Below are 18163 nucleotides of genomic sequence, written 5' to 3' on the forward strand. Positions count from 1 at the left end.
TTCTAGAAACCTGAGTAAAACAAGTGCTATGTGCCTGAATTAATCAGAATATTGGGTCACGCAAACACCTGAATAACTACTGTGACAGAACATTAATTTATATCCATCTACATATGTATATATAGTAACAGCGTATATGGAGTATTGCCTACAAATTATATAGAAAGGTTACAATAACGATAGAGCATCTAATGCTTAACCAGAATATGGACTTGATGGTCAGTATGTGTACATGTAATCACGGCCAATTATATTTGTTAAAAGAAATGAGATTTGCCTTTCATTTGTCCTGTATCCATCAGCTCATTTAAAGATTTCTCAAACAAAACAGATGACTGAAAACGAGATCCAATTCCAACCTGAAACAGTACTTTATTCATAGGAAGTCATCCCTCTCCCACTTCAGCGGCCAACAGGCTTAACATCCTCAGTGAATCTTGTATTAAAGAAGCTCTTATGAAAAAGACATCAAGCAAAATGCCAATTGACAAATGCATTACATAAACTGCGATGCACAATTCAAAGACTTGTGTACAAAAGTTCATTGCTGTCCATAAGTTAAGTCAGAAAAGGAATTAATACTGAAAGTATGCAACACAGATCACTAAAACATCTTCCCAATATGAGAAATCACAGTACTTTGCTGGAAGTACTCATTTGATTTACTGTACTTAGCAAACAGGTACCAATTCATAGTTCATGGCATGGCAATTCATTTTAATTGAATACAAAAAGAAAATTAATGCTTGACAGAGGAATTTAAATATACAATACTTTGCTACAAACTGATTCTCAGAAACCTGGAAATATGGTCAAAGAAATCGAAACAAAGAGGAACCATAAGGAAAAGCATTTGTACATTTTGGCTCGACGATCCCTTCAACAGTGACATTACAGAATTTGTGTGTCAAAGACGACTTGTTCGTTTTCATAAAGGGTGTTTGGACCTAAATGCTTACGTGGAAAATATGACACTAGAATCCTAGAACTAAAAATAAAAAAACAAATGCAAGTCTGAGAATATGGTAAACGTAGTTGACCCCTGAGTTTCTAATGCAGATCTAGTGTATAAAATACCTCATTACAGTGTGCCTTTTAGTGCAAGCCAGCAAATATGCTCGATTAAACAGGAGGTATATTAAGATAGCACCCAAGCAAATAATGCTTCTCTATGCAGTCTGTCCTGTTGGCCGAATCACAGAGTGGGGCTGGTTTGAACAGCCAAACCAGTAGATCAAATACATCTTATTTATAATTCATTTGTTTCGTTTGTTTTTTTTCATAGAAAATATAAATATCCCTGAATGGAACTGATTCACAGTATAGTGAGGACTCCAGTGCTACTACCATTGTTTTAATGTTGGGACAATCAAGTGTCTTCAAGGTCTCCAGTTAGTGTCCTTCATTCGCTGTCTTGGTAATTCACAGTCCGCTTGCCTCCGTTTCTGGTCCGGATGCGTGTGGCCCGTCGAGGTTTCCCATACGACACGTCGCTATCCTCGTCGGAAACATCCCTCTGACGTTTCCTCGAGCGCGCCGTTCCTCGGTCACGGTTTCTTAGCCTTCTCTTTGGACTGCTCCGTGAACCTGAGCTGGCATCCGATTCAGACTCCCCAGACTCTTCGCTCTCAGAGTCGTCGTTGCTTCCGTCGTCGCTTTTGCTTTGCTTCCGCCGTCGTCGGCTTGCTTTGGGATTCGTCTCCTGAGGCCTTTGTTCTCGACCATTCTCCGATTTGCATCTAGTTTCGGAGTCGCTCTCAGAGTCCGTCGAGCCGCTCAAGGGCTTGAAGCGCTTTGCGCTCTTTCTTTGAGGTTCCATGCACTCGTTTTCATCACTGGTCCTACTACTTTTGTTGTCCGTGTCTTCAGACTCTGAGGAGCCACCACGTTTCCTTTTGGAGTCGCCGCCGCCTGATGGTTTTCTTGCCCGGGAGATGGTCCGCTCCTTGCTCTTCCCATTCTTCGATTGAATCTCCATCTCAGGACTGAATTCTTCATCCGAGTCCTCCATAATGTAGCTCTTCTTGGGAAGATTTCGAAGTGATTTTCCTTTGGATGCAACTGTAAGGCAAGGCTTCCTCCTTGGATGCGTCGGCTTGTCTTCCTCTGATGCTTCGCTCTTTAGCGACTCATCGGAGAAAGTGCCCACCTTTTTCCTCCTCCTCCGATCTACCTTCCCTTTGCTATCCGAACTGGAGGCATCCGACCTCGCATCGAGTTTCTTTTTGCGCGCGTGGGATGCCCATTTTCTGTTTCTGAGGGACCTTTTTTCTTCTGCATCATTGCTTTGATTCTCATCGTCTTCTGATTTAATTCTCTTCCTGTGTGCGAGAGATTTTTCTGAAACGTCGCTGAGTTCCTCTGAGTCCTGGGTTGTTGACATTAATGCATCTGTGGATAAGGTTTTTTTGTGGGTAACTTGCTGTTTTTGGCTGTCTGATGATGCTTTACTTTTTTTCAGCTCTTTCGTATCCACCTTTCTTCCATTTTGATGAGGGTGCTTTTGAGTTCTGGGAACCTCAACATCCTCCTCAGAGCTCTTTTCAGAATCTTGCTTGCTTTGCCGAGGTTTCTGATGTCGGTCTCTGGAGCAATTTTCCTCTTCTTCGGCATCGGTGTCATTCAGTTTCTTTATTTTACTGACAGCGGCTTTTGCGGTCTTCCTGGTGGACTTCCGCCTGACAACGAGGTCCTCGTCCGACTCCCCATTCACACTTTCATTCTGACTCCCCTCATCATTTGAGTTGTCCTCACTGTCCTCCCACTGTCGTTTGGTGCTGTGTCCATTAACGAAAGGAGACATTTCTAAAAATGGAAATGTGGAAGTAAGTAAGTAAGTACAGTCTACAACTTCCTCTCCACAATGTACAAATTGACCTTTCTTTATTGTCAGTGTCGCATTAACGCTTAAAGGATTAGTTCACCCAAAAATGAAAATTCTGTCATCAATTACTCACTCTTCATGTCGATCCAAACACACAGATGAAGACATTTTTAATCAAATCTGAGAGATAAAACATTTGCAGTCCATTTACCTTGTGAATGGGACAACATTTAATGTGTAAAAACTGCAGGATGGGACTTTTGTCCGTAAGGAATTGACTAGAGTGTGAAAGTTGATGAAATGGAGAATAACTTTATTCAATTTCTGTATATTTCCTACCTGTTAGACAGGGAGGTCACGTTGAAATATGACATTTATTATAATGGGATTTTGTGAAGATTGTTTTAAGTTCACTTAAATTAAACGGTTTTTTTTTTTTTTTTTAAAGCCTAATAAAAATGTTGAAATTGATAGCTTTCAGTTATACTCTAATGTTGAATATCTATAATTAATGTTTTAAATAAATCTTTCATAGAGACATCAGTAGCAGTATTAGTATCAGTGATACTGGCCTTCATTCATAAAAATATGCCATTAACCCTTTAAGACCTGAAGGTTTTTTTAGAGTTTTATTTTCTGAGCAACATACACAAAAGTAAAGACTCATAACTCCAAAACTGTAGCAAGGAGAGTCAAAAGGTAGGTATCATTTGATAGAACACTTTTTAAATTTTTAGAAAATATAAATTATATTAGGACATTTTCATGCTGAGAAACCACTGATAAAACAAAAAATATCTATAATTTTTTTATTTTTTTTTATTTGACATGGAATAACTCAGGAAGGCAATAAGATCGGAGAAAAAATATTTTTTGGTGATGCTCTCCTATATCTGAGCTGCATCTGGTTCAAATTTTGTGGTAACAGCATAAAGTATAGTTGAATAAAGTGTTCATTTTTTCGCGGCCAGATGGCGCTCACGGGCGGTAAACTCCGGTTTAGAGGCACTTTTCAGCACTCGTTAGGAGTTTTTCAAAATGATTAGCGGCATTAAAAAGCTGAGTTTCTAAGCTTTAAAATGATATCTATTTTGTGTTATTCCACGTTGGAAAACGAACATGGATGGTTCAGGGAACATTGGATACACACTGCATCCCGGAAAGATGAGAGACATGTTTTTAGCCAAGTATGCTACATCATTCCGTGAGTAATATCTTGTGATCAACGCAATATATTATATATATATATATTTTATGTTATTTTGGGTTCATTTTAATCGTGAGAATCTGCTTTAAATAATGATGTGCCATTTTCTATGATCTGTGCATTTTTCATGAAGTTATGAGCGCGTGAAATCTACATATTTGTATTCAGTTAGCGGCTGTGCTGTTTTTGTTGTAAACGCATATTACTCAGACTCATTACAGGGTGAAAATAATGCAACAGGAGCATGTGGGAGGCTTCATCTGAACGAGTAAAGTCTCTGGTTTTGTATGCAAAAAGAATTTTTGTGCTACCTATATGGGTTCAGTTTTTATTGGCTCTTAAATAGAGACACACAAATGGGAGCGCGGGCGCTCCATCCGGTCTTAAAGGGTTAAACAAGTGTTTAAAATACACCGTCTTTAAGTTGTTTCTACATTAATGTGGAGAGTAACTGAAATTATTACAATGTAAAACATTAAAAACGCCAATGTTTTTAAATCACGATTAATTTCAGAAAAAATGTGTGATTAATTAGTTAAATTTTTAATCGATTGACAGCACCAAGTTGTCATTAAAATTAACTTTTCTCTTCTTTGGAAAAGCATGCACTTATGAACAAAACAGGTACGTGTAGATGGATAAACATTTTGATTTCATGTTGACTGTAGAGCTCAATAGTTGAAGGGGAGATACTACCAAACATACCCTTTTTCTCTGCTGATCGTCTACATGGTCTGCGGCCAGCAGATGATCTCTCCTTTTTGCTGTGAGAAGACGAGTCACTGTCTGCGCTCACACCACTCTTCTCTTCTTCACTAGCAGAAGCGTCACTTTCATTTGACTCTGTGAGGAGGACAACATTAAAAACATTTAAGTTACATTACATATTTGGACAGAAGTTACACAAAACATTTCAAGGTAAGCGATGTAGATGTTTATACCCTCCTGAGAAGCTTCCTCTTCGTCTGAATCAGAACTGCTCTGAATGACAGCAGAGCGTTTGCTAGCACGGGTTGCGGGCCGTGTGCCGCCTCCATGACCCTCCTCATCCGAGCCGTCACCGTCTTCCAGGGTATCCATGAGTTTCATCTTATTGACCGCTGCCATGGCGGTCTTGCGGGTCCTTGGCCGACGATTGACAGAAGACGATGACTCGTTTTCTGAGGTGTCTGAACCTTGTGAATGCTCTTGGTCAGAATCGCTGCAGGGTCGTGGTCTCTGACGCTCATGTGACCTGCTGTGCCCATTCATCTTGGCATGGCTCTCTAGGATACACAAAACAGTCGGTGCATGAAAGAAAATTTTGTTTGTCCACTAGTCACACTTTTTCACTAGGTGGACACAGCTGAAAGCACTTGAAATGTATTCATATTTCTCCAATTGTGTTCATCAGAAAGAAGAAAGTCATATACACCTAGGATGGCTTGAGGTATTTTGAGTAATTTTCATTTGAAAGTGAACTAATCCTTTAGCCATCAAATCAGATGTTTACGAAGCATTTATGAATCCGGAGAAGAGTTTTCGGAAAGGCCCGTTTTACGAGCAAATTACTCTGAATTTACTCATATTTTTTACTAAAGTTTCATGAATGAGACCCAATGACAAATTGTGGCGTCTCACCATGTTTTCGTTTTGCTCCTTTATTCTGTGCAGCTCTTCTCGTGGCTCTAGTCTCTCGTCTGAAGACACGAGACGAAGATGAAGGTTCTTCATCCTCTTCCGACTGACTCAAAGATTGTTTGCTGTCATGATCAGACCCTATAAATCAAAAGCACAAACTTAAACTATGGAATGGCCCCATGTAATAAAAGGAATACACTCAACCTATAATTAGAGATTAACCTATAATTGGTTTACCAATATTTAGTCATTTCTACTTAATTTGTTGTCTTTGTAATATCAGGTCAACTGATAAATGGCTCCACCTGGTGGATCTCTAAAAATAGTGCCTGTTAAAGCACTGCGCATTCAACAAGAACAACGATTGGTTGAAATTGTTGATCCAGTTCACAAAACCTGGTAGAATGTTTTGTTTACAACTTAGGCATAATTTATTTACACACATAAGCAGTTCACTTGAAAATGAAAGTTCATTCCTATGATGGCGAGTAAACGAACTTTCATTTTCAAGTGAACTGGTGTTGTTAGGTACAACGTGCAGCAAACAAGTGCCTTACATTTTAATACCGGAAACTAATAAGTTTTATGAATTGTCTGTCTTACCGGATGAAGATGAGCTACTCCGTCTGAAGGTATCCTTGGCTTCATTGACTCTGCGGCGCTCTGGTCCAGACACTTTGGCTGAGGTAGATTTGGCTGTAGACTGTTCTGTATTTTCCTGAGTTTTTATAGTAGCCCTCTTTTGACTAGGGCCAGGAGGAGAAGGAAGGACAGCTTTATTGTCTTCAGCATGGAAACTATTAATGGCCAAAAACAAAACAGAAGAATAAAGGAGAATAGAATAAGAGAACAGAGAGATCAGGCCTACCGTGTGGATCCTTGGTTGGAAAGAGCCGAGTCCTGATGCTGAGACTTTTTCCTGAATCTCTGACTGCGTCGCAGCTTCAAGCTACTTTTGACGGCAGTCTTGTAGTCAGAAATGATTTTGCGTATACTCTCTTCGAAAAACGCTGAAAGTCGCAAAGTCATGCTGTAGATCTGTAAAACAGCACAAGGATATCAATGAGTCTTTAAGAATTAGGCAAAAAGACAAGACGACAGATGACAAGGTGGAGAAAAAAAAAAAGAAAAAAAAAAGACATTAATACATTACCTTTGACCGTTTGTTTGGCGTGTAGGCTTTAGCATTGGCAAAAATAAGCCTGGTGTCCTTGCACAGGTCTATGGGATTTTCATAGTGGTCTTCTTCAAGAGTCCGCCGCACAGTTCCAAGATCCATAGGCATGTCGATAATATTACCGTAATCCTGGAGACACCAAGACATGGTATTATAAAGACTAAACTACTACAATTAACCATCTTTGTCCAAAAATAGACACCTCTTTTTTTTGTCATATACATTATTTAAAAAATAAAAATAACATAATACAGGGCTCGACAATAAGGACTGCCTGATGGCCCGGGGCCAGTGTGAACGACGCTCGGGACAGTAGATGGAACTGTCACTTGCCCGATCGGGCCAGTGCTGTAGGGTGTGCGATATATATCGTCTATGATATCGTAATTGTTGATTTAACGATCTGACATTATCGAGTATGTCCCTCACTTTACAAAAACACACCGATTGAGTGCATGCATACAATACATGATGTAGTCTAGTAGGTTAGACTAGTGCGTGTGCATATTTAGAGTGCACGATTCACTGCGTGATTTAGTCTATTAAAATGCATTTATAATACCCCCAGAATTCAAGATAAGGGGCAAAAATGCCCCTGTATGTCTTTTATATTTCTATAGTTAACCAATTTTACACAAAGAGCGCCATTTTTATCCAAATATAAGCACACTGATATTGATTTTATACAACGTAGTTTAATAAACAAGCAGTTTATATTAAATAACTTAAACCTGGTTCGCGCTCTTTCGCCAACGAAAATAGTTCCAAAGTAAGTCAACAGAATTGTTATGCGTCTCTGAGCAACACTTCCTGAATGAATCAGCCGTTTGAATGAATCGGTTGAATCTCAATGACTCGCTCATTAACAGTGACTTGCTGCCACCTCCTGGCAGGTTTAATTTCACATTTAAAGTATCTTTTTATTTTATAAATAGTTAACTTTAATAAAATTTAATCTATAGTTATACATTAGATTACAATTTCTATAGGCTACCTGAAAATCTCCTGTTTAAGCCTACATAAAAACCTGAAAAGCACTGTTTATTTCATTTATGTTTATTCTGTTGTATTTATTTGTGCCATTACTTGTAGTTTGATTATTTGTTCCTATTACTTACTGTTTACTTGTCTAACAATATTTAAAATTTACATGAGTTAATCTAGTAGCTTTTGGTGTCATAACCTTATTAAAGTTACATGTATCAAAAATAACGAAAACAATAACTAGGCTTATTTTATAGGCCCATTTTCTTTTTTTACTTTACTATTTTTTTATATTGTGGGCAGGGCAGGGCAAGTAAAAATTTGAACCACTGGCCCAACTGGGCCAGTAGAAAAAATCCTTAGTGTTGAGCCCTGTAATAAATACAATGCCCACTCCTACTGACAATGCTTGATCCCACATTTAAATCAGTTTGTCTTATTGGGTTGGAATTATGAACTCCCTAAAACCGAATATCTCAACATTAGCAGTTAACATTTACTCTAAACATGAATATGCAGCATGTACAATACTTTAATAAAAATGATACATTCCTATGGAGCTATTGTTGTTGGGTATGAACATTCATAGCTGACAAATGTTTTTTTTCTGGTGTGGAAAATTTTATTTAATTGTTCAGTGATGAAAATGTGCCAATCAATAAGCAGCTGACGGGTGCTGTGTACCCTAAAAAATGTCCTATTTGCATTAAAGTATTAGTTCACTTCAGAATTAAATTTCCTGTGGTTAAAAAGTATATAATTTTCATTTTTTTTAGACAATGGCCAATGGTTTCTCTAGATAAGACCCTTATTCCTTGTCTGGGATCGTGTAGAGCCCTTTGAAGCTGCACTGAAACTGACACTTGGACCTTCAACCCATTGAACCCCAGTGAAGTCCACTATATGGAGAAAAATCCTGGAATGTTTTCCTCAAAAACCTTAATTTTTTTTCAACTGAAGAAAAAAAGACAAACATCTTGGATGACATGGGGGTGAGTAAATTAATCAGGAAATTTTCATTCAGAAGTGAACTAATCCTTTAAGAATCTAATATCTGCGTAAACCAGAAGGAGCAGATAGGAGATAGCTTACGCACAAATAAGCTAATGTGATCAAACATTCAACAGCATATCCCCTTAGCTTTCAATCTCCAGCTTCCATATTTGACCACTGTTTATGATAAAACTGGGTTGCAGTGACATTAGTTTCTTAATTTATGTCAGGAGTTCAAAATAATCAATCTGTAATTTTTTATATTGTGAATAGAATATCAACACTCATATGAATTCAGTCACGTCTTCTCCGGTTTATATGTGTTCACATAGCTTCATTGAACAGCATCTGTCAGGGCTCTTAGTCAAAAAAAAATGCATATTTGGAGAAATATTTATTTATGACACGTTTGCAAAATATTTCGTCATACAGAATACCATTTCCATTAATTTCCCACTGAATTATGCTATCTGAAGAGCTGAAAGAGCATGGCTGTCTTTGCGTCAGCTATGAAGAACTCAAACATTTCTACATGTGAAAAAAGGAGCTAATAAACAACATTACGACAGAATATGGTTTGTGTGTGATTTTCATGTGATTTGGGGTATTTTCATGTCAATAATGGATGTTTACATTATAAATGCTAAGCAGGTGTAGCGATTAGCTGCATATAAAAGGCTAAAATAACATTTCAACATCATTATATGACTGAAATCCACAATAGATTGTGATCGGAAGTTAAAACAAACACTGAAAGGTAGTTTAAAGTGAGTTTTGAGTAAAAGTGTATTAATCTTTTAAATTGTGCTTATTTTTTGTTTTCTACAAAGATTTCAGTTAGTAGGCGGATTAATGTATAGTGGGATCAAGTGGTGTAGATTGGCAAACCATGTAATGTCAGAATAAAGACTAATAATGGCTGAATACAAACAAAAGAATAATGTTAAAAGAATAATGAAGATTAAGTCTCATGCAGGCAGAAGTGTGAAAGATTCGTTGAGTGAGAACAAAAGAAACATGAATTGGTCAGTTCTCACCAGACATTAGACTGCAAATGAGTGTTTACAGGGAAATAAAATATTTTATTAGCATCTTATCAGCCTTCTCTAAAAGCTCAAATTACATGTCTATATAAATAAAACTCAGTTTTCCTCAGATTTGGAATGAAGCATGACCACACTTGTGGCTTCACTTTAATTGTGGTTATAAGTTGTTCTACCACATACACAATATTTTTATACATTTAAAAATTATATTCTTAATATTTTTGTTTTAGTTTATGTTTGAGCTTCTATATCTCCATATTAATAACATGAACTGTAAACTCTCAAGTGTTGGCTTTCCAAATATATGTTGGTTATGTGTCTTTTCAGAATGACTGATGAGCAGCAACCTTTTTATTCTGGGTATGTCATTTATGCTGGCAACTTTAAAAACAAAATACTCTGGAGGGGAAGAGTTAAGAAATATGACCACTTCCCTAACATTATTCCATTGATTAAGTTTTGGAGACTCACCGGATATTCTCTCTGATCTACGGGATCCCGGAAAGGCTCTGAATCCTCACACACAAACATGTAGTCCAGTAAACGTTTGCAGTGGTACTTCCATGCGTCCCTGTCCTGCACGACCTCCACTGATGGCTAGCGAAATCAAGAAGAGAAGCATCTTTAACAAATCCATCCATCGAAACAAAGTTCTTGTTTACCATTTTGTGTCCGAATTTTTAACCATGGGGCAATATATAGTATGACATTAAAGGGTTAGTTCACCCAAAAATGAAAATTCTGTCATTTACTCACTCTATGGGTAACCAAACAGTTGGGCCCCATCAACTTCCATTGTAAGTCAGTGGGGCCCATCATCTGTTTGGTTATCGACATTCTTCAAAATATCTTCTTTTGTGTTCAGCAGAAAGAAGAAACTCATACAGGTTTGGAACAACTTGAGGGTGAGTAAATGATGACAAAAGTCTCATTTTTGGATGAACTATCCCTTTAACAATGTAATAGAGTCTCTGTTGACACATTTCTACCAATGTACAGTATATACACTGTCATATTACCCAACTCTACTATTGTACTATTACACATAATGTATCTTACACTACCTGGCGAAGTCTTTGTCCAGCAGAGGGTCCAGGTGCATCAATGTCATCCATGTCCTAAAAGTCATGTGAAATCAATCTCATGTCTTCCAGGAAAAGGTAGTGAAAACACAGGTTGAACAAGCACACTCACCTCATCGTCAGAGTACTCCATGTTCTCAACGGCATTATAGATCTCCATAATATCTGTACAGTGAGGTTTACTGTGGCCAGGGAGGGGGGGGGGAAAGTTTGTTACAAAGCTAAACATTACAATATCACAGATAGATCTTTGCCACCAATGTCCAGGACCAACCTTATGAACTTCAGAAGAACATTTGTTATGATTTTTGCAGATTCTGCAATCTTGCTGCGGGGCTCGTTGAAGGTCTTGGCATTTTGTTCAATGTGTTTAACATCCCAGATCAGTGCAGACAGCCTCCTTTATATATATATATATAAAAAAAAAATAAAAAAAAAGCAAATATGGGAAATTAGAGTTCACCCCTCAAAAAAATAAAACAGTCAAACTCTCATTTACTTCTTTTCAATTCAGCTCCCTTTTGAGACTTTTTTTTTTTTAAAGTTTAGGGACAAATCTAGCAACTTCTTGGACAAACCTTATCTAGATTCTTATTTTCCCCACTGATCTATATTCATATTTATGAATTTGCCATTATGAAGTCATCTACTGATATTTAGCTACCAGTTGTAGCTACTTTCAATTGAAAGCAGCTGGCAACACTGCTGGAGGCACACCAACATTACACATTTTACAACTCTTCCTAATCAAACACACCAGATTCAACTCATCAGATCATTAATAGAGACTAAAAGGACTCATTTACGGCATTACCACAGTATTTAATAGTAATACTAAGTGATATTGTATATTGTCTAAAGGAAGTAAAAAATACCAATGATTTCTTTCTTTCTTTGGCTTTCAGGTTTTACCAGTTATTATAAGATTTTTTATAACTGCATGTATGCATATGACGCTGATGCATTTTAATGAATAAAGAGAAAATGAATAATTTCATTATAAATATTGTTACATTGTATGTGTTTTCTACCGCTACCAGGTTAGACTTGTAATGATTTCTGACTGCTGTGTGCCTAATGATGATGATATAACGCTTTAATGAATGAAGGTGAATACGTATAATTTTAGTGAACTAAATGTGTATTAAATTACAATTAAGTTTTGGTGTAGTTTTATGTGCCTGCAGTGAATAATTTGCAGCTAATAGATTCACAAACAATGCAGTCCTACTGTACGTTTACTAGCGATATCACACCAAATATTAACATTTAAGACCAAAGCGCTAATCCACAAGAAACTGATTAACGTAAACTGTAACCAACTGTCATAAAATTTTAAACGGCGGGCACCGGCATCACTGCCATTATATTATAGGCTGAGGCGCCTCACGTGATCCAAGTTAGCCATTACGCTTTCTCCAATGGTAAGAGATACAGACCCTCTCCTCTCCCCAATAATAAGACAATCTCTGGCCAAGACCAGAAATGTATTGGTCAGATAAGGACGACATCCAAAATGTGTAGTGTTGGTGTGCCTGCACAAACAGGGCTGGGAAACACTGCTCTACACACACCTTGGCAATAGAATCGCCATTGATTAGTAAATTTTTTAGTTCAACTCACTAGACTGTTATACTATTTTTTAAATAAACATCTGATTCCACCAAATCAGCTTATCTTTGTAAAATGGCACAGCTTTTTAAATATCTGAACATACACTCTTAACATCAGTCAATCAAACATTATATTATAGTATAATGATCAAGCACTATTTAAATGATAGAACTAAAACTTGGTAACCATAAACGTGTGTGTCATTTTAACTGAACTTAGGACTGATGCGGGTGCTTAAGATATTGTTGGTCATTCAGTGTTTCTGACAGCAAAATACAACAAAGAACACATTTACATGTAGCGCTTCAATTCTGCGTGGTGTGCAAGACTCTCGCTCTCTCCCTCTCTGCGTGTGTGTGAGAGAAACAGCACTCTCAGCAAAACGACAGCGAGTCGTGTGCCTTCACACTAGAGTTTGCAGTACGTCAAATACAGGTACCCTACGCATCCATTGAGCTGAATTGAAATAGATCGCTTGACGGAGAGAGAAACTCAAGCGCTCAGAGTGTTCAGCGAGTGAAAATATATCCATGCTAAACTTATATTTAGCCTCCAACACACATACTGGTGAATAAAATCTAAGAATTTATTAGCCAATGGCTAATGACAGACATTATTTAGTCGCCCAGAGTGAAGATTTAGTCGCACATGCAAGTGTTTTACTCGCATTGTAGAGGGCTGATTTATATTTTGAAGAAGACTGAAAGTCTTATGGGTTTGGAATGACATGATGGTGAGTAAATGACGACAACAAATTTTTGGGTGAACTAACCCTATAAATATTGGTGATAGTTAAAACTAAAGACTACAAGTTGTACAGATTACTTAGTGCTTTTTGCATGGAAAAAAGCAGAATGAACATTAATCTAAATGGTAACAATTTTTATTTTTAGGTGGACTATATCTATTAAGCTACAAACCTGTAGAAGTTGTGCTTGAGCCGCAGTTTGATGGTGTTCAGGTCAGTGGGATATGCAATGACAGCACAATATGTAGGATACTGAGAAAGATCGACCGGACCAGAGAAAGGTGCTGTGATGTCTGTTGAAAAGGACAGAAATTGACATTTGATAAGACAGAGGGTCACATTTAAAGGGTTAGTTCACGCAACAATGAAATTCTGTCATCATTTACTCACCCTCATGTCGTTCCAAACCTGTAAGACTTTTGTTCATATCTTTAAAACACAAATGAAGATGTTTTTAAAATTCTCTAATCAACATTTTCAAGCTTTAAATTGTACATTAAAAAAAATAAATAAAATAAACCAAATGAATTGAGCGGTTTAATCCGAGTGTTCTGAACAGACATGTTTGCTTTATATGACAAACAAATTTCTTTAGGCTTTTATTCACATAGAGCACATCAAATATGGTAAATGGAAGCTCAAATGTGTTCTTGATGAGTGAGAACCAATGAGGTCTGCTCAGACTTGGATTATACCACTCAGTTCATATGGATTAATTTTACGATGTCTTTATGAACTTTTAGTAGCTTGAAAATGTTAATTACATATACTTTCAATGGATGAAGAAAAATTATTCATAAAAAAATAATGTGTGTCCCAAAGATGAACAAAAGTTTGAAACGAAATGAGGGCGAAGTAAAAAAAAAAAATTACAATTTTCATTTTGGGGTGAACCCTTTAAGTGCTAGTAGACCATCAAAATCTGATTTGCTTAAAAGGTACACTATGTAACTTTTTTTATGACTCACTCAATAAGACGGTATTTGCCGCCACCTACTGGCAGTTAAGTTTCATGTTTAAAAGTATTATTTTTCTCCCAACATTTCTTATTCGTATTTTCAAAAAATATTGTAAAATATTGTAAAAATTGTAGTTTTTTTTTTCAGTGTAAATGACTTAATTTGATTAGAAACAGCCCTATAGTGTCTTATTATTCTAACTGAATTTATTGATCAAATGAAAGAATTTGAAATGAATCATACATTTAATAAGATTAGGGAAAAAACGCCCTTCATAAAAGGTAAAGAAAAATACCCTCGGGGTAAATAACACGAATATGCAGATTTAAATATGTCAAAGCTGCAATATTCTGAAAGAATAAATTATATTTACACCACACATACACAAAAAAAAAAAAAAAATCTGAACAAGCAACTTTTTTACTCAGACAAGTTAATGACCGATTTCACATGACAAAGCTTAATGTCGAGCCCTGAAGTGGCATAGGTTAGTTGCCACAACGGGCGAGAAAGGCTGACATGGGAATCACCTGTTTAAAACAAAAGCCAAACAGAGGAGAGACTGCTGACAAAAAGAAAACATGACAGAGCTCATCGTGTCAAAACAAGAATCAACTGTGGCTTAGCTTTTCAGAGATGGTGAGAACTGCGTGATTTGAAATCGGAGGTGGCATTTTTATTACTCAAAAGGTGAGTAAACTATTTTATTGAACAGATAAATTGTCATATGTAGTTCATTGTAAAGCATTATCTATTGTGAAGGGTCATATTCATCCGCACAGAGCCAAAGCACAACCAAAACACCATTCTTCTGCAAAAATGCTGATTTTTTCTAGCGGGCCAAAAGTTACACTGTGTAGCTTCAAAGAAAAGATAGAAATAGATCACTGTGTAAAAACTCAATAGGATAACTGCAAAATCAAACGTACCCACAGTCACAAGCTGTTCTATGCCTGCAATGATGCGTGCGCTCTCTTGGTCTCGACCCCTGTCCCCCCATTCACCCTCCTGAGGTTTATACAGGATATCAATCATCTCCTCAACTGTCACTGGCACTCCTGCGCTCTCCGACTCCGGCTGTTCAGCTGCAGGATGGAAATCCAAACAATCCAATAAACAGACCATTTGCTTTATTAAAACACAATAATAAATCACCTTCAAACAAACAAGCCAAACAACCGAATTTAGTGCAAAGACTGCTGATTTGCATTGCATTTATCTGGTTAAATAAAGCTCAAGTGGTCAGAAGTACCATTTTCAGGAATAGCTTCCACATCCCATGGACTCAGCTTTTCGGTCTCGCCATTATCCCATCTGCAAAATCAGAAAGTTAACATCACAACCAATGCGTAAGGTCTACGCCACAGCTCCCAATAATTCAAACAAAGTTTGGGCTTACTTGACTTTGAAGCACTGAAAATGGCTGTCTGGATACTCGGCCTGATATGGCTCCTGACAAACTATGGTCCCAAACCACCAGGCGTCATCGATCACGGAGCGAAACCGATCATCTACAGAAACCAAAGCATGAAAACCAGAACAGACATGACTGAATGTTTTATTCCTGTAGAAGACTGAACTGATGCAGGGTACCACAGCAGACTTTCTCGACTCTATTCTCAGGCACACTTACTCGATCTCCACATTCTGTTCCGCGCCTCGTCGTAGCTTTGACGCAGCACCAGAAAATCAATGACATCAGGCATGTCATGATATCTATGGAAAAACGACACCAAAACAATTACTTTTGCTTAAAAATCTATACAAAGAAGCTGAAAGATCATTTTAATTTTAAATCATATCTTGCCAACAGTGCTGGGTAGTAAGCAATTACATACAATCTGGATTATGCAATCAGATTCCAAAAATTAAATATTTTTATTTAGATTACAAAAATAATTGTAAAGAAACTTAAATTTGCACAGTAAAATACCGTTTTCCATTGAAACAGTAATATACCATAAAAACAATGTATTCTGGGTAATATTTGTCATTTTAAGAAAAGAGGCCTATAGGCTACTTTCTCAAACTTTAAATAATATTACCCAGAATACATTGTAATACACAGAATGCATTGTAATATACAGAAGTAATATACTGTAAAGCAATGTATTCTGGGAAATATTTGTCATTTTCAAGAAAGCATCCTATATGTTACAACAAATAATATTACCCAGAATGCATTGTTTTACTGTATTTTACTGTGTAAGTTTGTTTTTTGTTGTTGTATGGCAGTAAATTATTCTTAATTCAGTGATTCTCCCTCATTATTTATCTTTTACATTTTTCTTTCTAAAACAGCCTATTACATATATGTTCATAAAAGATATAATTAAATGGAAAATTGAGAGGCCACACAGCATAAATAAAATATTTAAGCTTTGTTTTATTTTCAAAAAAAAATGAAGCAAAATTAATAAATAAATAAAACATTTTAGTAAGTATTACTTGTGACCTTTTTCAACTTCCTGCAGTTCCTTCACCAAAACCCTTATGTAATGTAAAATGAACTTCATGTTGTTGATAAAGTAAAAAATACTTTGTATTTTTATATCAATATGGTACAAGATTATCCTATTCAAGTCATTGTGATAAACACGTTAGGTCAAAAGTAATCTAAAAGTAGTCAAAGCAGTCATATTATATTACCCAAAATGTGTAATGTAATAGATTATTTTACTAACTAAACAGGGTTCCTACGCATTTTCCATTTCAAAATTCCATACTTTTCAAGACTCAAATTTCCAAACCTCTGTAGATTTTCAGACCATATTGTGTAAGTGTTCAAGGCCTTAGGTCTGCTTTAATGTATACTCTGTGGCGGCCAAGAAACCACACTGCGAAATGGGCTGATGGCGCAAAAGGTGACTCAGTGTGCGTTGTCTTATATGCTAAGTCTATTGTCCTATACACAAGTCCGTATATTTTTTATTTTTGCAAAGGTCCTTTTCAAGGCTCTATAATATGGTGCTACAAATATCGTGAGAAGAAACCCAAAACGCTTATAACCTGCATTTTTGGATAATGAAAAAGTGAATCTTGAATTAATTCAGTCATGTTTCACAATCACTAAAGAGCTGCCATGAAAACACACTTCTTATATAATAAAGTTATTCATTAAATTCTTAATTTTCTATTATAAAAAACTAAATGGGAGCAATAGTCTGGAAACGCAAATATTTTTCCATTCTTTTCCAGACTTGGAAATTACTCAAATTCCATACTTTTCCAAACTGCATAGGAACCCTGACACAATTTTTATTATGTAATTTGTATTCAGTAATGTGTATGTAATACACCCAGCACTGCTTGCTGACTTACTTTATTGAAAAGGATCGGTCTGTTATTTTGCCTGTTCCAGGGTCAATCTGGGTCAGTTTCAGACAACACAGGGTTGGTGGGCAGACTTCATACTTGATCCCTGTTATTTTCACAAACTCTTGGTCCTGATAAAAACATGAGACTTATATTTTTCAAAGACAAACATGCTGAAAACATTAAAGGTTAGGTGAGTTGCATGCATTTTTTTAAAGAAATGTTCATGGTTAAATACAAGGAAACAGAACCTTATGACAGCATCTGTGGCTTGTTGTTGGTCACTACAACAAATAAATGCAGACAAATAAAAATAGCCTTGCTGCACTACCTATGTCTCCATCCAAAGTTGCGAATTAAACTTTGCATTTGCACAGGTGAAATCAGTGAGGATTTTTCTTATATAATAAATTACTTGCACCTCAGAGCGTGCAGATGAAATGCAATAAACGCTGTCATGTTATCTTGTGTTTGGATGCCTTGTAGACACAAGGAATGTAATCGTGAGAGACGCTTCTGGGAGGGAATTATACCAAATCATTCTGAAATGACTAAAACAATATTTTAGATAGTGTGCAATGAAATTGGTTCACT

The 18163-nt window shown here is 36.6% G+C and overlaps 1 protein-coding gene across 4 annotated transcripts in view; it reads right to left on the minus strand.

Annotated features, from left to right (window-relative positions):
* Window positions 1–347: 347 nt before the first annotated feature.
* Window positions 348–18163, minus strand: part of brwd1 (bromodomain and WD repeat domain containing 1) — a 35998-nt gene continuing 18182 nt past the window's right edge. Inside the window, exons 26-43 of one of the 4 annotated variants that reach the window (XM_051861613.1) lie at window positions 17576–17700; window positions 15888–15970; window positions 15654–15765; window positions 15507–15568; window positions 15184–15339; window positions 13686–13724; window positions 13468–13588; window positions 11208–11333; window positions 11046–11115; window positions 10916–10969; window positions 10323–10448; window positions 6805–6957; window positions 6520–6689; window positions 6255–6397; window positions 5652–5789; window positions 4973–5296; window positions 4737–4874; window positions 348–2805 (exon numbers count right to left, since the gene is read on the minus strand). In XM_051861613.1, the coding sequence (XP_051717573.1) occupies window positions 1403–2805; window positions 4737–4874; window positions 4973–5296; window positions 5652–5789; window positions 6255–6397; window positions 6520–6689; window positions 6805–6957; window positions 10323–10448; window positions 10916–10969; window positions 11046–11115; window positions 11208–11333; window positions 13468–13588; window positions 13686–13724; window positions 15184–15339; window positions 15507–15568; window positions 15654–15765; window positions 15888–15970; window positions 17576–17700 (3543 nt within the window). In that variant the 3' untranslated portion in view covers window positions 348–1402. Of the gene's footprint in view, window positions 2806–4736; window positions 4875–4972; window positions 5297–5651; window positions 5790–6254; window positions 6398–6519; window positions 6690–6804; window positions 6958–10322; window positions 10449–10915; window positions 10970–11045; window positions 11116–11207; window positions 11334–13467; window positions 13589–13685; window positions 13725–15183; window positions 15340–15506; window positions 15569–15653; window positions 15766–15887; window positions 15971–17575; window positions 17701–18163 lie in introns of those variants that run through there. The other 3 variants (XM_051861614.1, XR_007925064.1, XM_051861615.1) reach the window with 3 other exon arrangements.

Source organism: Ctenopharyngodon idella, chromosome 15 (assembly GCF_019924925.1).
Source record: "Ctenopharyngodon idella isolate HZGC_01 chromosome 15, HZGC01, whole genome shotgun sequence".
In the NCBI taxonomy this organism is placed as follows: Eukaryota; Metazoa; Chordata; class Actinopteri; order Cypriniformes; family Xenocyprididae; genus Ctenopharyngodon; species Ctenopharyngodon idella.